This window comes from Glarea lozoyensis (genome assembly GCF_000409485.1).
Source record: "Glarea lozoyensis ATCC 20868 chromosome Unknown GLAREA1, whole genome shotgun sequence".
Lineage (NCBI taxonomy): Eukaryota > Fungi > Ascomycota > Leotiomycetes > Helotiales > Helotiaceae > Glarea > Glarea lozoyensis.
This window is the reverse complement of record NW_007360983.1, coordinates 1,647,710-1,667,880: the sequence shown is the minus strand read 5'-3', so window position 1 is coordinate 1,667,880 and position 20,171 is coordinate 1,647,710. Positions and strand designations below refer to the sequence as shown.

General features: G+C 47.3%; 7 protein-coding genes across 7 annotated transcripts; 4 read left to right on the top strand and 3 right to left on the bottom strand.

Moving 5' to 3' along the window:
• Nucleotides 1-173: 173 nt before the first annotated feature.
• Nucleotides 174-1,540, top strand: GLAREA_09199 (uncharacterized protein; the record flags this gene model as incomplete). Its single annotated transcript, XM_008078160.1, has 3 exons — nt 174-303; nt 354-1,204; nt 1,262-1,540. The coding sequence occupies 3 exons, from the start codon at nt 174-176 to the stop codon at nt 1,538-1,540; spliced, it is 1,260 nt and encodes a 419-aa protein (XP_008076351.1).
• Nucleotides 1,541-2,578: 1,038 nt separating this feature from the next.
• Nucleotides 2,579-4,736, bottom strand: GLAREA_09198 (Protein kinase-like (PK-like); the record flags this gene model as incomplete). The annotated part of the gene is made up of 5 exons (XM_008078159.1): nt 2,579-3,019; nt 3,084-3,321; nt 3,373-3,445; nt 3,513-4,327; nt 4,555-4,736. 5 exons carry the CDS (start codon nt 4,734-4,736, stop codon nt 2,579-2,581), a joined length of 1,749 nt encoding a protein of 582 aa, XP_008076350.1.
• A 1,558-nt stretch (nt 4,737-6,294) lies between these two features.
• Nucleotides 6,295-9,761, bottom strand: GLAREA_09197 (Prefoldin; the record flags this gene model as incomplete). The annotated part of the gene is made up of 3 exons (XM_008078158.1): nt 6,295-9,170; nt 9,207-9,669; nt 9,753-9,761. 3 exons carry the CDS (start codon nt 9,759-9,761, stop codon nt 6,295-6,297), a joined length of 3,348 nt encoding a protein of 1,115 aa, XP_008076349.1.
• Nucleotides 9,762-10,189: 428 nt separating this feature from the next.
• On the top strand, nt 10,190-11,421 carry GLAREA_09196 (uncharacterized protein; the record flags this gene model as incomplete). Its single annotated transcript, XM_008078157.1, has 3 exons — nt 10,190-10,213; nt 10,269-10,504; nt 10,560-11,421. The coding sequence occupies 3 exons, from the start codon at nt 10,190-10,192 to the stop codon at nt 11,419-11,421; spliced, it is 1,122 nt and encodes a 373-aa protein (XP_008076348.1).
• Nucleotides 11,422-13,624: 2,203 nt separating this feature from the next.
• On the top strand, nt 13,625-15,283 carry GLAREA_09195 (uncharacterized protein; the record flags this gene model as incomplete). The annotated part of the gene is made up of 1 exon (XM_008078156.1): nt 13,625-15,283. The coding sequence occupies one exon, from the start codon at nt 13,625-13,627 to the stop codon at nt 15,281-15,283; it is 1,659 nt and encodes a 552-aa protein (XP_008076347.1).
• Nucleotides 15,284-15,539: 256 nt separating this feature from the next.
• Nucleotides 15,540-16,998, bottom strand: GLAREA_09194 (S-adenosyl-L-methionine-dependent methyltransferase; the record flags this gene model as incomplete). The annotated part of the gene is made up of 8 exons (XM_008078155.1): nt 15,540-15,570; nt 15,630-15,712; nt 15,766-16,102; nt 16,153-16,359; nt 16,412-16,516; nt 16,569-16,629; nt 16,679-16,844; nt 16,900-16,998. 8 exons carry the CDS (start codon nt 16,996-16,998, stop codon nt 15,540-15,542), a joined length of 1,089 nt encoding a protein of 362 aa, XP_008076346.1.
• A 1,405-nt stretch (nt 16,999-18,403) lies between these two features.
• Nucleotides 18,404-19,879, top strand: GLAREA_09193 (FAD/NAD(P)-binding protein; the record flags this gene model as incomplete). The annotated part of the gene is made up of 6 exons (XM_008078154.1): nt 18,404-18,449; nt 18,498-18,535; nt 18,585-18,881; nt 18,933-19,218; nt 19,270-19,548; nt 19,608-19,879. 6 exons carry the CDS (start codon nt 18,404-18,406, stop codon nt 19,877-19,879), a joined length of 1,218 nt encoding a protein of 405 aa, XP_008076345.1.
• Between the last annotated feature and the right edge of the window lie 292 nt (nt 19,880-20,171).

Below are 20,171 nucleotides of genomic sequence, written 5' to 3'. Positions count from 1 at the left end.
ACGGGTATTAGCCTGGCTCGCGAACCTTACATCCGGGGCCGCAACCAGATCCACCCTTGTTTATTTACACCATGCCTACCTGTACGACGACCGCACCATATATTGGTCTTGCTCTGCAAAGATTCGTTTCTCCTCAACCAAGTTGACTGTGGTTCTGCAGCAAGCGCAACAAAATGTACAATGGTATCCATGGTCAGAAAAGATCGCATGAGAGTCCTATGGATTGGGAATGGCAAACGGCAAACGGGCCTTCTGATCCCAACTCTCCATTTCCTCAATTCAAGCCACATCAAGGCCGGAAACGTAAGTTCAACAACACAAGTATCCATGGTAGTTAGACTAACAAAGTGCAGCGACCTTTGAATCAGCCAGCTCCTCAAGCTCTTTCGTAAATGCCAAATCGACGCCGGCACCACAATTCCGCAATCCATCATTCACCACACCCCGAAAGCCGTTTGACCCCGAGCTGTTTTCAGAAGCATCTGGCGCAGAGTCATCCCCAGCAGACAACGCCGACCTAGAAGATACACCAGAAATCAACAAAATAAATACGGCTATGGCGGTTCTTCAGAGTCCATCCGAGAAAAAGCCTATATTTGGACGTTACGGTAGAGGGTTCTTGGGTAGTAGTCCCGGACGGGCAGATCTACGAAGAGGCAAACTTGCGAATACTATAACCCATAAGCTTAGAAAGCGCAGGCGGATCGATCGAGAGACGCAGGCGATAGGAGTGTATTCAGAATCCGATTCAGAGTCGGGAGAGTCAAAACAGCGGAACAAGAAGGGTCGTACACCAGAAATACCTCAGCAAGGCTGGTTCTCGTCACTTCTGACGGGAATTGAATCTCGACCACAACTTCCCAATGTCCTAGCAACATATATACAGTTTTTCACAAATGGGTTTTTTTTTCTCGTCACGGTTTTTGGGGTCTGGACGGCGTTTTCTGCAATTAAAGCAGATGTTGATAAAGCTGCGCAAGAATCAATTGCGCGGGCTTCGGAGGAGATCGGGCAATGTGCGAGAGACTATGTTGACAACAGGTGTGGCTACGATCAGAGAGTTCCCTCTCTTAAGCAGATCTGCTCTGATTGGGAAGTCTGTATGGGTCGAGATGCAAACCAAGTTGGAAGAGCCAGAGTGAGCGCATCCGTCCTGGCTGGAATTATCAATAACTTTGTAGAGCCTATAAGTTATAAGGCTATGGTAAGTTTTTTTTTAGCATCTCATGGCACCTGGCGGTCATAACTGACTCTCTCGCAGATTTTTTTGGTGGCCGCGATCACTGTCGTCGTTTTGGTAAATAACATGGCATTTGGGTCTTTTCGGGCAAAACACACACATCATGTGCCAAACGCGGCTCAGTATTTTCCTCCACCACCTCCGGTCCCACAGAACTATGACTGGAGCGTGCCTACTCCGAGACACAATGTCGGCTTTGATCGTTGGGGAGACGACGTAAAAGCGATATTACCAAGCCAAACTCCATCAGGGCGAAGGAGTCCGAGTAAGGGTTTGAGGAGCCCAAGTAAGGAGTATTAGAGACTGAGGAGCTAATCATGGTACGCTGGCAAAGAGGGAGCGGTATTCTTGTATTGATTAATTGTGCATGGAGAAAAAGGAGTACACTAGGGTTTTGGAACTGGATATGCATACATGGAGGTCATGTGAGCTTCGGGAAACAGGATAGGGAAACAAATTATGATTGCAATCACATTTACATAATTCCAGCTCGATGCGTGATGCTTCCAATTCGAACAACATTTGGACGTCGATACAGGCTTTGACGCAGTGAAACAACTGTTCGGATATCACTGCTTCTTCTGATTCGTGATGATGATAGTGATCGTGACTGAGCAGCAGGGAACCATAGAGATAATTCAAGGTCAGAACACACTAACTAGAGCGGTTTCATATAGGTCACCAAATTCAAAGCCTGGCGGAAACTGTTAACTGGGTCAGAATTGGAAATTGGCAAATTTAATCATTCAAATGACCCAGGGTGAACAGAACTCTGTATACACACACACTTCCTTGGAAAATCATGTATTCATTCACAAAAACGACACGAACCATCTATCTACGAGGAATATGAACGCCAGAAAGCCAGCCAACTCGCCGTTACTGACTTGTCTCAATGGAGACCGGAAGATAACCTATGAAATGGGAGTCCGGTTGAGCTCTTTCCGATCATCGTACACATGGTAATGCGTAGTTCGGCCAACGTAAAGGTATATTGTACGAAGATAGTCGTCAGAGCAGAAGATTTGTTATTCATCCAACCCAGATCAAAAATCTTCCTTTTGTCGCCGTTCGCTCTTCGCCAGCGATGGTTTTACTGAAGGAAAATGGCAGGTAATGAGCGTGAGGGATGAAACAGATTATTCATCAAATCGTCTTCCACAGTCGTCTAAGTTCGTCGCCGCGCCATCAAGGGGAAGTTGTAACATCAGAGGCATCATAATATGTCCTTAATCGTACGTGCTCCTACACTTTCACATCCACACATGCCAGACACCCGATCGAGAAATCGGAGGTTTACGGTGAGTATCGGAAATGTGTTGGAGTTGGACGATATGATCACCGCTTTTTCACCTCATTCGCCCACCCTTCAATACCTTCGCCTTTTGACCCGACTTCTAAACCAGGAATCTTCATGCCTTCCATTCCAGGAGTGTCCTCGAGCCACGCCCCACCAGCCATCCCACCTGCATTTGCCCTCTTTTCTGGTGTAAGTTCCAACAGTGGTGTCAGGAAGTCAGCAATCTTCTTAGCATCTTCTTCTTTGAAATGATATTTCTCTTTGAGAACATCAGGAAGTGCCCAATGACGTAACCGGTGGATGTTGCGTAATTCTCCTTTTCGGTTGAATATTTCTTGACTCCATTTGCCAGACAAACAGAGCGACTTCGGAAAGGGACCAAGAAGTTCAATTATCTGAGCAATGTGATCGTCATCCTTGCCATACTTGGTGCCCGACTGTGGATCAAAAAGATAGTCGCCAGTGATTAACTCAAACACCTAATATATCTAATTAGTCTCATAGAGTTTTCGGGCTAACACATTTTGTGTAAGTTTGACGAACCATGGCAGCCATGCTCCAAACATCTGTACTTGCACCCCATTTGGCACCCAAGATAACCTCAGGGGATCTATATTGTCTGGTCTGAATGTCGTTTGTAAAATGATGGCCTGTCCAACATGCGTTACCCAAATCAGCAATCTTGACTGATATGATATCCCCGGCAGTAGCGTCTTCTGCCCTTTTCTTTTCATTGGATTTGTCGAGCGAGATGCCTGAGACTTCTCGCGTAAGTATGTCGCTAATTCCCTATTAGTCTACCACTGAGCTACTGAACCAAAAGGCGACATACGCGGTTTTCTCTCTTTGCTTGTGTTTATCTTCATCTTCCTTTTCTGACTTTGGAGATGCATTGCTTGAACCTCCTGTTGCAACAATTATTAATATGGGTTTATGGAAGCAATTGGGTTACATTTGATAGGAACTCATTACCTTCTTGCATCATCTGGTTCAGGCTCGTATGAGAAGACGGTGTGCTACCAGGAAACCGCATTAAGTCCGCGTGGTTGAAACTGGCATTCAGAGGACTTGGTAGCGGTTGACTCCCTGTTATTAGTGTCCGACGTCTCCTCCGGCCATTACGGTTGTCTTCCTTGTCGTCCTTCTTCAAATCCTCCTTGACAAAAGTCTTAACGATCTGCTCCACATCACCAATCTCGATCAGGACATTTTCTGGCTTCAAATCCGTATGTATGATGCCACATTCCCGGTGTAAATAATCCAGACCCAAGAGAACTTGTTTGGTGATTTGCTTCACAAGCGGCATGGGAATACCTCGATGGTTCCATCGCTTGATTAACCCCAACAGGTTCTCTCCTAAAACCTCAAAAACCATACACACATGAGTGCCATTGGGACCCTTGTGTTCAAAGGAATCCAGTAGGCTGACTACGTGCTTTCGTCCAGGGTGGTCTGGCTTGGCGGCTACAATCTTGTTGAGCAGCTTGATCTCGTCTATGGCAGTTTCTGTATAATGAGCTGCAGACCGTACGACCTTTAATGCGACGTGTTTCTGGGTAACGTTGTCCCTGGAAAGCCACACAGTCGAGAAATGCCCCCAGCCCAGCTTGCGCACTACGGTGTATTTTCCATCCTTGAATTGCTCGCCGACGGTTACGGGATGATAACCGCCTTTACAGTAGTCCTCCGAATCTTCTTCGTCGGCAGTCGTCTCGGCCGCGTCTTCTCGCGTCGACGATGAGGAGGAAGGAGATCGGTTCATGGTCTTGGAATTCGATGCGCCGGGTCTATGAGCAGGGTTGTTCGTGGTCAGCAAGCTTTTCAACAGCGAAGTCATGTTGTGAGAAAAAGAAGATGTTGCGATTCATTTTGCCTCGCAAGGATGCATGTAGTTTGGTGCAGGAACACCGATGCACCGTGAATAATGAATGTTTTCAGAAAGACGAGGGTGGGCGTTGTCACAAAGGTGGTGGTCTCGCTGAGGCAAAACAGCGTGAAAAGACATGTCACTTACCCTGCACTGGCTTGATTTGACGATGCCATGTTCGAGGCACTCTCAACATCCTGCTGCCCCTCGGTTGTGATGATGGGCTTCAACTCCTTCTTCCGTTTCTTGGTGGCGCCGCCATTCGACACATTCGCAGTCACCTGTTTGGCCTTCTGGATTGCGGCCTGCTTGATCTGGGAACCGTTCATGTTCGTGTAGATGTGCGACGAACTCGCGATGGGCGATCGATTTGGGTTTTGGAGGGGGAGTGGGCGGACCCAGAGACTTATGACGCGCTAGAGCCAGAGCTAGGTACAGTCGAGTGCAGACGGACAGTGTTGTCGCTGGCGAAGTTTGGGAGCAGACGCGGTCGGATGATGGTGCTTTCTGCAGACGTGTGTAGAATGCGATATATTTGGGCCGCGAGAGTCGGGAGGATGGTAGATGGGACTCGAGCGAGCGGATGCGACAGACCTATCGTGGTCCGCGGGAGGCAGTGGCAGCGGCAGAGCAAAAGACAGAGACAAGAGACAAACACGGTGCAGTCTGGCAGTCGAGCAGTCTCAGTCTCGTCTTGTTAGTCTACAGTCCACAGTCCGCAGTCCGCAGAAACAGTCTACCGGCGGCAGGTCGTGGTCGATGCGGGGCTGGCACAGAGGTATGAAGTTATTGGTGAGCAAATCCGTCGCAGCAGAAGCAGGTGCGGATGCCGGACAGGCGGCGGATTTCTCTGGTACTGTTCATTCAATGGGACTCGCAGGTTCATATAATGCGAGCGCAAGTGTAAGTGCAAGTGCAAGTGCAAGCCGCCGCTGAGAGAGGGCGAAAGAAGATTCGACTCGGGAGTGGAGGATCTGGGTGGAGGTGGAGGGGTCTATCAGGCTCGTCAAACACTCCCACCAGCACCAGCTTCTAGACCGAGGAAAACGTGCCCTTCTAGCCGCCCGCCAACCCCCTTTCCCAGGAAATCATCACCGCAGAGCGTCTCGGCACCATTGTTGTTGTTGACCTGCTTTTCTGTAAGCTACCTTTCCTTGTTCGAAGCACACGTGTAGCGCCGACTGCGTGCACCATGATTACAGTCCTGATTCGTCAAAGATTTGGTTATCAAATATCAGGAGTCCAGAAGGGAGATATAAGGAGGGGGTGGACGTGGAGCCTGTTGTAAAGAAAAGATGCGGCTGAGAGCGAGCTGTGGGAGAAACATGTGGGAGACGTCAAATGGCCACAGAGGTGCGCAGAGTTCTTGGACATTCTTTCCAGTCATGAATGTCGTATGGAGCGTATCTCCCTGCGATGCACCATGTATATGCTCATGTACATAGATACCATACTCTTTGATGCATGGCATTGTTCGCGTTTCTGGGTGGTGTGTTATGTAAATCGAATCGTAGTGTTCATGGATTGATAATGGCAGCAGTTGGGACTCGAGATACTACGACATCTACAATCACCGCTACACAACTTGGCACAGCACTAAATAAAGACCGAAGAGGGACTGGTAGACGGTCGTAAGTGAGACTAAGCACTAGCTAGATACGCTTCGTACATATTGCCATATATTCTGATTCCTGAGGTAAACGGTTCTTCTCAGGAGAAGGGTCAGCGGATGCCCTGACCACATCATATTAATAATAGTTACAACTGAAGCGATTAGTACAAGCTGTGATGAGTTACTCATCGGGCTGAAATCGCTGCTACCCATTTATCCTTGTCTTTTCTGTAGAAAATGTTAGCAGCCGCCGCCACCAGGGTTGGGAGACATCTTTACTTATCCATATGCAGCAATTGTCCAATCGCTCCCTCAATCAGACTGGTCTGTATCTTCCTATCTCTGACCTCCAGAAATTGCAAAAGGATCGTCTTCAAATAAACATAATCCATCTGGACTAACCCTCGCCCACCTGTGCCATTGGGACTACCTGCCCTGCCACTTTCTCCCGATGACCTGTCGTTCAACTTCGTTTGCTTGGCTTGCAAGGACTTGAGCTCCTTTTGGAGTTTCTCGTATCTCTGGTTGGCCTCTTCCAGTAGTCGTCTCAAGTCACCACGTTGCTTTTCAGCATCTCGTACTTGTTTCTCGCTGCCATCCAAAGCATTACGAAGCTCGACCATTGCCGACCTAACTTCGCTGACTTCTTGTGATGCTCGCTCTGACACCCCCTCGAGGTCATCACGCTTCCTCTTCCACTCCTTCTCTGACTGCTGGAACTCATCACGGTCATCAATAGCTCGCTTGAGGTCACGCTCAAGATCTCGTAACTTTGTCTTGAGCTCTTCAGCCTCGCGAGCCTTCTTCCGGCCGTTTGTGCTAGCTTCATCCTCTGCGCGGTCGCGCTCCTCAATGGCTATCTCCATTCGCTCTCGCATCTCACGTAGTTTGGCATCTGCACGATCATCCACATCTGCCAACAACCTTCGCATAGTCTCCCCCTCACGAGTGCGCTCGCTTAGAAGCCTCTGCACTTCCGCGAGCTCTTCTTCTAGACTCTCCGATTGATCTTTTGCTTCTTTCAGTTGCATTGCCATCTCGGCCGATTGATCTCTCATGCTTCCCAGCAGGCTTTGAGCATTGTTGAACTGGGTACTACGAAGATCGACCTCCTCACTAAGCCCCTTGGACATACCTGTGAGTTTAGTGACTTCATCTTCCAGTTCATGAACTTTAGCTCTCAATTTCACACCTTCCTCTTGCACGCTTCCTAGCTCGGCAGAGATCTTTTCCCCTGATGCCGCAAGCTTGATCCTTTCGGCCTCGGATTTTCGCATATCACGCTGGGCGACACGAGCTTGATCTTCCGCACGCAGTCTGCCATTGGTTTCTTGAGTAACCTTCTCGTTGAGTGTGCGAATTTCACCTTCCCTATCTGCTGCCTGCTTCTTGAAGCTATTCACGTCAGAGCGTAGGTCCCTTTCCCGCGCTTCAAGGCGCCTTAACTCAGATGTTCTGGTGGCTAGTTCATCCTTCACAGTCTTGAGCTTCGTACTTTCTTCGCGAAGTGATTTAAGTTCTGGTTGTGCCTTTTGAAGCACATCTCGAAGATCCGTCAAATCCCTATAGCGCGATGCTGCCAATTGCTGGGCGGCTCCGAGGTCTTTTTGAAGAGTCGCTGATTTTGACTTGAGACTCTCATAATCCGCGGTTAAGGACTGCAGATCATCTCTCATTTTATCACTTTCCTCTGACTTGCTCTTGTAAATTTCAACTTCAGACTCTAGTTCTGTGAGCTTCGCTTGAAAGGCTGATTTCTCGCCTTGAAGCTCCTTGATCTTCTCTTTGGCCTCGACATGCTCCTGCCCAATCTGGAGGAAGTTGTCCTGCATATTTTCCAGCTCCTCTCGGAGGTCGGCTTCAAGTTTTCGTTTTGTTTGTAGTTTCTCAATCTGACGATCACGATCTAATATTTCTTCCTTGAGCCTCGAGATCTCCGCTTGGGAATCGCTAGCAATAGGCGTTGGGATTGTATGCGTAGCGTCTTTCTCTTGAGATGCTTCCTTCACAGCCGCCGCGACATTTCCGGTTTTCTTCTTTTTATTATTCTTCTTCTTTTTAGCACCACCTGTCGTTTGAGGTGGTACCGTCAGGTTATTCGCTGAAGCGGGCTTGCTATCTGGTTCGTCGACAGGGTTGGTCTGCGATCCGGTCTCTTCTTTAAGTTGATTCATCAATAACTTGTTTGAATCTGCAAGTTCTTCGATTTGTTTAGCATCGGCTTCGCGGGACGTTCGTAGCACTTCCATCTGAATGTCAAGTTGTTTGCGATCAACTTCGAATTGCTCTTTTGCTATCTTAGCAGCTCGCAATTCTTGGTCGCTGCTTTCCTTTAGCCCCGCGATTTCGCCGTTCAGTAAGGATTTTTCAGCAGCAGCTTGCTTTTGCTGTTCTGCCAGATGTGCTTCCAGGGCAGAAAGTTGTTCCTCGGTGGTTGTCAACCTGGATTTGAGGGTCTTTATCTCTGCTGACTGGGTCTCTATTTGCTCAAGGCGCTCGTCGGCAAGAGAGATGGCCTCCTTGAAGGTACTCAGTTCTCGATGTGCCGTTTCCAGCTCCTCCACGTTCCCAACGCTTGATTTTTTAACCATAGCAAGCTCGGTTTCTAAAACGGTGACTCTTGATTTTAACCCTTCGACCTCTGCCGTTTTTCCATTGACTTGGGCCTGCAGCTTGGGTAATTCTTCGTCGTATGAAAAGAAATCCTCGCCTACATCTTGATTGTCTAACGCTGATTCTGGCTTCTGTTTAGGGGAGAAAAGTTTGAGTACAGAAGACACAGGTGATTTTACAGACGGCGTTGTTGGATCCGTGTTCACTGTTTCTGCCATGCTCAGTGTCTCCCCTTGCTCGTTACCGGTGGCTTTGACAGCAGTACCAGACGAACTCTTTAAAGCCTCCAGCTCTCCTCGAACAGCGATAGCCTCTTTCTCTGAATCTTCGAATTTCGTCTTATATCTATCTCGATCCGCAGAAACGCGTTTAAGTTCGTCCATGACCATGTCGCCCTTGAGATTTAATTGTGTCAAATATTCTACCAAAGCATCGGGGTCAGATATTGTTGCAAGGGGGGTGTTCTCCTTCAGTGCCTTTTCGAAGGGTTCTATGGATACGGCTCGCGCATGAGCAACCCTGTAGGATCGTAACAAATCTAATCAAGAGGTTAATTCTACCCAGTCGAACTCACTGGCCACGCTACCTTTATACTTGGACTGGAGATTCTCCAATCGTTGTAACTTTGCACGTACATCCGCAGGGAGTTCCGTAACATGAGGGCGGCTCTGTGTAACCTTCTCCGGCACATTTTCGCCTTCACCATTAGACCGCTGGACCTCACGAGTTGTATCAGCTTCCGCCGTTACGATCTTCTCCCCGTCGATCGCAGCCCCAGCTGCCACGTCCTCAGCCTCATCTTCTATGACGAAAGCACCATCCTCGAATTCTGACGGGTCAGGGCCACGAGCTGGTGATGCGTCGCCATCTTTCGGCTTGGCTCGTCGTGGGCGTGTACCGGTAGACGGTGATGCGGTTCGCGAGGAGGGTTGTTTCGCTGTTGAATTCGATCTAGAGACGGGCGCAGAAGAGCCAGCGACGGTTTTCTGACGTGCTTGTTCTTCTGCGATACGGGAGTCAATGGCACCTTTCAACCGCTATTTACCAGTTAGCATTGCTTGCCAGGACGAGTATTTGGAACGGGTGGCCAGTATTCTATACCCGAACCACTGTGCAGTACCTGGAACATTATGACCACTTCTCCTTGCGCCTCCAGATATTTGATGGACCAAAATTAAACTTATGCCAAAACTGTACCACCACCAATGTGCATGATTGCTACAAGTCCCACTACCATCAATTAGTCAAAAGCAGGCGTTGTTGGTAATGCAGTGCAGTATTCAATGGGCCAAAAGGAGACGAAGCTCAGCGTGGTCTGTGCGGCTGAATGTCTGTTTCGTGAACTGCTGGAGCCCGGAGCTCGAGGGAGTACAAACCCCATTCAGTGACGCGGGCGTTCGGGTACTAGGCTCGCCAGGTAAAGCTCAAGGGCCACGCGCGCAGACAGACGTGCACTTCCTCCTCCAGCCAAAGCGCGAGCAATATCAAAAGCATCAGCAACAGGACTTATATGAGTGAGGACAGACGTGGACTCATTCAGACGTGGACTCATTCAATATGGTTAAGTTATGGCCGTGGAAAGTATGCAATCTCTCAAATATCCCCCATGCATTCCAATTGTTTCTAACTTCTACAGGGTGAAGATAATTCTGCCGCCTCGTTCGAGAAGGCCTTGTCATCGCTGGCGGCCAAAATAAATAAATCGCAAACACAGCTCGACGTCCTCCGGCAGAAAGGCCGACGGCTCAAGGCTCTATGGACGCTATATGCCATTTTTGCATATCTGCTTTGTACCGCAATACTAATCCTAGTTGTTGGCTGGAGCCGCTGGACTGCAGTTGAATATACGTCAGTCTCAGCGGCACCTTTATGGTAAGTCATTTCATTGGGGGCTCCATGATCGTTGATTAGTCTGACCACTTCGCAGCATATATCTCGTTAGGAAGGGGATCAGTGGATACTATAATTACAGAATCGACCTCGTTTCTCAGCGGCTAGAAGGCCAGCAAAGCGAGAGGACGAAGACAATCGACAAACTCAAGGCGGCTACCAAGTACAATTCTACTCAGGAGTTACTAGAGAAATATGGTGGCACAACGCCGACGCCCAAGCCCAAGAAACTCAAAGCGCAATCCAAAAGCCCCAAGGACATACCACCTCAGAGGACCGTTACAGGCCCACCGCCACCAACAGCCAATATACCACAACGTAGTCCCGATCGCGTATCAAAAGCACCATATGTATCCACATCAGAAGTTTCTCCATCCGTCGGGCCGCCAAATAATGTGAGGCCTGCGCCAACAAGCCCTAGCATTGGATCCGCCGAGTTTGCCCCAAATGCCTTTTCCGGCCCAATGCAATATGCAAGTAGTACTGGCGAAAGCAGCATTGGTGGCCATTGGTACGACAGGGTACTGGACTTACTCATGGGTGAGGATGAGACATCTGCGAGAAATCGAATTGTCCTCATATGCCAAAATTGTCGACTTGTAAATGGACAAGCACCACCTGGGATAAGGAGTGCCACGGAGCTGGGAAGATGGAGGTGTTCGGGATGCGGTGCTTGGAACGGTGAAGAAGACGAAGCCGTGAAAGTGGTCCAAGAAATGAAGGAAAAGATCGAGCAACAACCGCGACACTCCGGGAGCGAGAGTGACGAGGACGCCCTTTCGGACAGTCATGGGGTCCCTGGCAGTGAGGTTCAAAAAGGTCTCGACATCGGCTCCATCGAGAATGTTGCTCATGTCAAGCACAAAAAGAATGGATCGAAGGACCTCAGAAAGGCTTAATACCTTTGTAAGACATGGTGGTTGCTTTATATCACGGCGGTCGGTGATTATCCGGATGAGAAGTCCCAATCTTTATTACAGCCCTGTTCTGGATTCACTTCGTGGAAATCGACTCATTTAGGGTGCGTCGCTGGCATTCATGGGGATCTCAGCATGAATAGCTTCTTTAGCCCGTTACCTATAACGACCCAGGATAGCATTCTCCTGAGCCTGCAATCGAACACTGTGAAATATCTACCCGAGTATACTCCCTAAGGTTTTCACATCCTTTCGACATGATATGGCTCAAGGCCTTCGCTTCTCGCTCAACATACTCGATATTAGAAGAAAGCCGATGGAGATCAAGAGCTATTAGAACGTGAAGAAGCAAATATCCAGCGCTGACATACGACTGTACCTCAATACCTCAGCCACGGAGTGAGAGGGAGGAACGAACAAAGACTGCCGACGAGGTCTTCTTATCGGAGTTGGCTTTTTACTTATAGCCTGTCCTAGTGAAATAGCCTTGTACATGTACTCCTCCGCCTTTCAGCCCACATGTATCTGCCTCTAGCCTGTTACAAAACAGAAAACACTTGAATGACCTCTGTTATAGTTGAAGATCGAGCTGCCAGCAGCCATCATGTCCCTCCTGAACCGACCACACCCTCTGTTTGTTAGGATATGTTACTCATCTTGGTAACTACGCTGACGTCCTGTCACATATCTTGTTTTTCGCTCCATTTGACCTCTTCGAGCCTCGATATCTGTCTTCACACGCTCGTTTATCAAGCCGATCACGACATATTATTCGGTATAATCACCAATGTTAACAAGAGCCTCTGCAACATGTGAAATTTTGCAAGAAATTGGCGACAGATTCTAACAACCGCAAATCTACCATATACCTAAAAACGACAGCCGACTCTTACAATTCATTGCTGGCACGCAATCTTGGCAGTACGTACATAAAGGGAATCGCGCGGTGTTTTTGGCATTATGTTATGAGGCGGGAAAGCAACAACCAATATGTGCCCAAAAACAGCCAACTCTTTTACAGCCCTCAATAAGGAAGGATTTGCAACTTGCAAAGGTAGAAACAACGTTGAAGTGGTGGTTACGAATCTTTATGGGTGTGCCTAAGACACGGGAAGGCGACAACTGATGGAGTTATCTTGTGAGGCGTGCATACTATATAATGAACAACCTTCAACTATTGCCAACTACATAGGTCTCAAGTAGGCAAGCCAGCCGTCAGCTAGATCGCATTCACTTGCTACTACATTGATGCCAGTTGAGAGAGGTTATAAAGAGCGGATTACCTCAGTTACCTCAGTTACGTGCCAGACGAGACCAAAGACGTAGTTCAAGCAGTATGCTGACCAAGTCAATCACGCACGGGGTAGCCATTGCTGTTAGGTAAAACAAATGTGGAGCGGTATGCAAATAGGTGAAATCTGCAACCAAAACCTGAAAGTAAGTAAGCAAATACGACGACGACCCAGTGGAAGGAGTGGGATAGCCTCTATGCGCCTGTGCACCTACGCTGTGGCTGCTGATACTCCCGAGTATCCGGAAATCTAACAGGCTCAGCCGGCTCAGCCCTACCATGCCTGGGGCAACCTTACGCCCGTGGAGCCAGGAAAGGAATCTGCTCCAGCAAGGTTATATTGACCTCATGGTTCGCATATCGGATGATTCTGCCACTCAATTCTGTGTTACTTCCAGGTTGGTAATTGCTTTGGGAACTGTCCCGTAGCTGTATTTCGGCTTCGCGATGCTTCCTTTTGATCAGTTTTAACAACCTTCTTGGCCGACTTTCATTGCAGTGGTCGTCGCACAAGAGCAGAAACATCAAACTTCGTAGCAAAGGGGTCAACATTTCAAATACTTGATCTAATAAGTTTGCATAGGAGAAGAGGAGCAGGTGCGATGAAAGAATCGGAGAGACAGAGGTCTTTCGGACCAAAGAGCCGATCAGGGTAAGTTACGCATTTGAAACCAAATAATACTTCCATCAACAAACCACACCTCCCCTCCATCCTATAAAGAACACTAAACACTAATTTCTTGTACGACCAGATGTAGCAACTGTAGACTTCGACGAAAGAAGTGCGATGAAAACCAGCCATCTTGTATGAGATGTCAAAAGGCAAATAGGGAATGCGTTTACACTCATCTAAAGCCCAAGACTGTCTCACAAAACGCCACACTTGTCCCAAGAATGTTTACACGACAGAATTATCTTCTTGATATTTCCGACACAAGATTCGCAACCGATCAAGAATTCTACTATTTCACGTGGTTCCAGAATCATGTAGTTTTGGACGTTGCCCCGGATTTTCACACGGTCGAGTGGAGTACTTCAATATTGCAGGCTTGTGACAGGCTCCTGCCGGTCAGGACTGCAGCTATTGCTCTCGCTGCATTGGCAAAGGCTTCTCAGTCGAGCAAAACTGCGAGGAAACAGAAAACTGCATCAATGCCATCGGTGGATGTTACGAGGGAGGCTTTAAACCACCATGCCTTCGCTCTTCGGTGGTATCAGAAGGCAATCAGAAGCATGCGTGGAAGCTTTGAGCATGAAAATCCGAGCGTGAGAACAATCATAATATACTGCATAATTACAGCTTGTTTCGATTCGGCTCACGGCGATCAAGACGCAGCAACAGCACAGATCCGCACTGGTATCATGGCGTTGAAAGACTGGAGACTTGATCCTCGGAAATCATGGAACAGGTCGATTTCTCTATCAAGCGGTCGGGACTCATTGACTGTGGATGATTGCCTCGTTCAGTCAATGACACGTATGGAAACACAGTTGATGGCTATTCGGGTTCCTAGCTCTGCCAGAGCTTATGTTAGCCTTCTCTACGACAAAGTGGATTTGATAAACAGCATCCCGCATTCTTTCGGGGGTATTGAGAATGCCAGGAAATCACTTGACTTAATTGTCCAGCGCACCATGAACTTCAACCGTCCTCCAGTTCCAGTAGATCCAGAATCTGCTCAACAACTTCCAATCAACCCCATTAGTCCTATTGGACCGCATACAATGGCAGTACAATGTGTCTTTGCTCCTCCTCCCGAGTCTAGAATGTTTCCACAGGGATACACTCATCCAAGAAATCATTTCTTCGATGTATCACACAAAATTTTAAACAACGCACATCTTCAAGAATATCCAGATATGGAGCCCGAGTTAGCAGCTCACGATGCCTATTTAGACACTTGGGCGATGAGTTTTACCCCTCTTCTCAAATCCTCGATCGAGAGCGGCGGGCAGGAAGCAATTCGTTCCCTCACATTATGGATAGAAATGTACAGCGCGAAGCTCTTCCGGTCATTTGCCTTCAAGTCAGAAATGGAGTACGACGCCTTTTTTCCCCATTTCCAAAACATTGTCAGTAACGCCTCCCTGCTCCAACAAGTCCGCGAAAGTTTACCTCATTCCCATAAATCCCAATCCATCTTATCGAAATCCCGATTGACGTCAAATCATAACTCCGCCCAAATAAATTCATCAGAGGAAACAAGTCTAGGCTTCTCTTTCGAGCTTGGAATTCTTCCCGCCCTTCAGATGACAGCAATGAAATGCCGGGATGGACCAGTAAGAAGGGAGGCGTTGAGACTCATGGAAAAACATGATCGGAGAGAAGGAATTCATGATAGTCATGTTATGGCGGGGATTGCGAGATGGGTCATAGGTCTTGAGGGGCAGCTGGAGAGTAATGCGAATGAGGAGGACGTTGTGCCAGTTGAGAGAAGAACTACGCATTTGTTTCTAGATTTCGACTGGCTGAAGCGCGAGGTATACATGAGGTGCCTGATGCCAGGTAGCACAGGTTGGTGGCTTATGAAGGCGGGGTCTTTTGTCTGGTAAAGTATGTTCTTTTTAATAGCTAGGGCCTAGTCTAGCTGTTTACTCTTTTATAAAAGTATGAGTGAGAGTATTTCTAAAACTCATATATAGAACCAATGCAGTGGAGACAACTCTATTCTAACAATTTTATTTTTCCCAGTTAAACCTTTTACCTAGAGTCGATACTTTATAGTATAGTCACTATATATCGCTTACTATATAGCTCTTTTATTACTTAAAACCCTCGAACTCTCTTCGATTTACGTTATGCTTCCATCTACAATGGCTTTTGCCCTACTACAAAATAGCTTCATTTCATTAGTCACTTCGGTAGATGCTTCGTATTTGAAGACTTGGGGACACTTACAACCAATGATGCGCAAGGAGCCTGTTGTTCTTGACAGCTGCTCTCATCCGAGCACCGAAGACACTCACCTCGGCGGCTGACCACTGGCTCATGTTAGCTGTTCTGACTTGCTAGTTCTACGTACGGTGCAACTCACCCCCAGGTTGTTCATGAATCGTCTCTGGCAGAAATCTTGTACCCCTCTTTCTAATCTTAACTGCTCCCACAGACCTGTTTCCCTCTCATGCATATCTTTGGACCACTTACCAATCGTACAGCATACCTTCTTCTCAACTACATTGATGAATCCAGCATCTTCAAGACGCTGCTTGATGTAAGGTCCCACGTCAAAGCTCATACCAGCATTGTTACCCGCTTCGAGCATACAAGTTCCCCATGTCTTGTAGGGGTGGTCTGGGCCCAAAGTATCATAGAATGACTCAAAATAAAGCCCAGGTTCAGAGCAGTCAATCCAGCCCCCCGGCTTTAAGGCTCTGTAGTCTCTTAGTATGGACATACTTGCAAGCTCAAGGAGACGGCCTACTTAAAAGCACGATCGTAAAACTTTGGCCAACTTGTCACAGAACCAAGGAGTTCTCTCTCGTGGATTAAATCAAATTTGTCAGTATAGTTCCAGTCCACGTTGAAGTCATCCATCTCAAATTTCGCGTTTGGCGGTGTCCATGTCGGCTGGATAGGCGAAACATCAGTGCCTTTGACAAACGCTTCTGGATGCTTATCTGCAACGTCACTATCAGAACTTTAGCATGTTATGTGTTAGTCGCCAAGTGTGTTATGCCTACATGGCCCATATACCTGTGCCTGTCCCGACATCTAATACAACCTGGGGATTTTTTATTGGTGCCAGGTAAAGTTCTCCATGTAGCATCAATGTCCAAAAGTGATGACTATCACTCACTTAGTATAACGGCGGAGTGATTGTTCTCACATTATAATTACCTGATGTCTTGTTGGTCTTGTGCCATTTCATCATTTGGCCCCCAGTGGTCAGTCGATCCTCCTAAAAGTTAGGGAATGTGGGCGAGGTTACTGGAAAGTAAATCACCCACCAAAGGAATGGTATGTCCTTCCATTTTCCTCTCTAAATCTCATGATACTTGAATTCAGAGAAGCTGAGTCAGTAGCATCGTCACTTGTATCATATGCTGAGTCTCCATCTCCAAACAACCCTTCATCGAAGTCTTCATCAGCAACAGAGGGGCCTTCTACCTGGTCCTACTAGATGATCAGAATTAACCCAACCTATCTATGGAGTCCGGTGTCTACCCACTTCTGATAAGTCCTGAAGGGGTTCTGCCTGAGCAGGCGGACTACGAGGACTTTGAGAGGAACCCAGTGGAGTCAATTTCGGGGTAGCGTGTGGTGTCATCTTTGACCCCCGAACTTTTTCTTTGACGTCTGGCCGTATCTGTGCGATCGAATTGTTGTTTTTAGTCTATCCAGAGATCTACTAGTGCCGACGGAAGTAAAACCCTCAGTCGCAAAAGGCGTTTAAATGTGTGGGAAGCCACCAGCTACTACTCCTGTTCAACGGGAACTTAAGTTATACGAAACTTACGTAAACGGCTTCTCTCCCGGGTAGCGGGCAGCTGTACCCTGTGTTTCTGGTCACATTGAGGTATAATGCATGGCGTAAGGTATTCCTATCGAGATAGCGAAGAGTATCCTGACTGGTTCCCTGGACCGTAACCGCTCATGATCTGCTACTGTGCCTCAACCCGCAGCACTTACACATACAGTTAGCTAGCCAAATCGGTATAAATGCGGCTCGAGGTCGGCAGCCACGAGTTTTTAGGGCCGGCATTTGGTAGCCCTACTTCCCCCCTAATTAGATGTTGTACGGTGAGTGGGTAATAGGGCCTAACTAAACGAATAGAATCCGTTGTTTAGAAGTTATTTACGCACAGATCGTGGCAAATATGAAAAGTGGTCAGCGTTCAAAATAGTCGAGCCAATCAGGTGGCAGGTCAACCGTATTACCTTTAATCAGGGTGGATTCAGTCAGATTCCCGTTTGGGCGTGCAGACCCATGACCCCGCATATCCCTCTAGCGGAAATATGCATCTTCGTGTGCAGCAACGTCTTTATATTGAATATATTCTTGTAATTCGGGGCTTCCGATTGGAAAGCGCATTCGCTCTGATAGTAGGAGTGATTTGTTTTTCAAGGTAGCAAGTACCACGGCCGATCCACTACGGTGTATAGGCAAATCCATCCAAATTCTTCTCCGTCAAATTGTCCTCAGCGAACAAACTACATACCACCGATCCACATTACACCAGTAACCCGAAATTTATCAGAAGTCAGTCATTATCAAATCAGAAGTCTTCTACGTACCAACGAAGTTGTCTCTGTAAGTAGAAGCCCTGTTTTTCTATCGTCGCTGTAGTAACAAGTATATCTACCAAGCATAATTTGACGGAGAAGAACTTATACGGCCTGGACAGCTGAGATACCCCCACGATACTGGCACTCGGCACGAGGGGCAGCTGCGCGACCATGCGTCAGTCAGCTAGCTACTTTGGGTACTCATCCAGAGCCAGGGAGCTCTTATCCAACTGTCTCTCGGCATGCCTTGGGTGCTGCATTACCACATAAAAAGACACCTGTAAGCGGATGTATGACCAAGGTGGGGTGTGATTTCTACCCAATACGGCACATATTCGCTTTAAGATATGAGTACGACCTCAGCAGCATCTTTCCAACCATTCGATTTTCTCTGAAGATCCCTTGAAGACCTGAGTTTCATCTACACCGCTTCTTATACCTTCAAGATGGGAATTCCTGACAAGCCTTTGCGTGTGATCATCATCGGTGCAGGTGAGTTCTCGTGGACTGTCCTCTAAATAACGACTCAAAATCATTTAGGTTCTGCTGGCCTTCTATTTGCCCAGGTTTTGAAGCAGGTTCGTAAACCTGAAACTCCGTTCAAGTGCTCCTAACTCACAGACGCAGGCTGGAATTGCATGCACCGTGTTTGAGCAGGACACCAGTCTACAACAAAGACCTCGGGATTGGAACTTTGGCATTTACTGGGCCCAATCGCGACTCGACGAGTGTCTCACAAGCGATCTCAAGCCGCTGGTCAAAACAGTACAAACTGACCCCAGCTATGTAGCTTCTGAGTCGAGCGTAATGCCAGTCCACCATGGAGGTACAGGAGAACTACTAAAAAATCTCCCGGCACCATGGAGTCTTCGTCTCAGAAGGAAAAAGTGGATCGATATGATTGCAACCGGTATTGACATCAAGGTGAGAGTTGCACTTTCGTTTTAGTTCCCCGCGAACTGATAGTAAAACTAGTGGGGGAAAAAACTTGAGTCGATTGAAACGGGCGCGGATGAAGTGACAGTCACTTTCACCGACGGAACAAAGGAGACTGGGAATCTCCTTGTTGGCGCGGAAGGAGCTCACTCGTATACACGAGAGTGGCTTCTACCTGGCGAGGAAGGAAAGCTCCTTCAATCGCCGTGTGTTGCGAGTGTCACGATTACAAAACTTGGCCGACAAGCCTCGATTGATCTTCGCAAACTACACCCACGTTACACCATCTCGTTTCATCCCAATGGAACATTTACCTGGATGAGTAGTAAGTAACGCATCTTATTCCATACCTTGTTGCTTGTTCTAATAAATACAGTTCATGACTGCGCCAATGAAGATCCTGCAGAATGGGAGTGGATGTTGATGCAGACGTGGCGCTCAGACGAGCCTACTGGTCTGTTGGGCGAGAATATCCTTCCAGCAATGTATGAACGAGGAAAAGCATTCGGTTACCCTTTTAACGAGGTCTTCGCCACCATCCCTGCTGGGACTAAGGTCTGGCACAACAGACTTCAGTACTGGCCTACCAAACCTTGGAACAGCCGCGGTGGACTAGTTACAATTGCCGGTGATGCTGCGCACCCTATGACTTTCCGTAAGTTCCTTGTCGTTCTTCTAATCATGTCTTGGGAGATACAGCTGACACTGTACCAGATCGAGGTCAAGGTTTAAACAACGCAATTACAGATGCGGCAGACTTCTTAGTGCATCTTCGAGAAATGAAAGAGCACACCCCGGCGGAACTGAAGGCAGCCGTCAGGAGGTATGAGACCGAGCTCTGGCCTAGGGGGAATGAGGCTGTACTAGCAAGCCATGAAAACACTAATGCAGTACATGACTGGAACACTATGATGTCGAGTCCGCTCTTTACAGAAGGATTAGCAAAGGATAAGAAAGAAGCCGAGGAAGCTATAGCGGTAGCGTAAGAGTTATTTTTTTTTAAATAGATTTAGCTCTAATTATAGTAGATTAGATATTATAGTAATTCTTAGTAATATAAATACTAGTAGATAAGTATATAGTAGTATATAGTTTATTTTAGTTATATAATTTTATATTTTATAGTAATTATAATTTAAAGTAAAAATATTTACTATTAAACTATAGAGTTAATATATTTAAAAACAAAATTATATATTATATATTAAACTTATATAACTTAATAGTATATAATAAAATATATAGTATACTAAAAGAACTTTAAATAAAAATAAATTT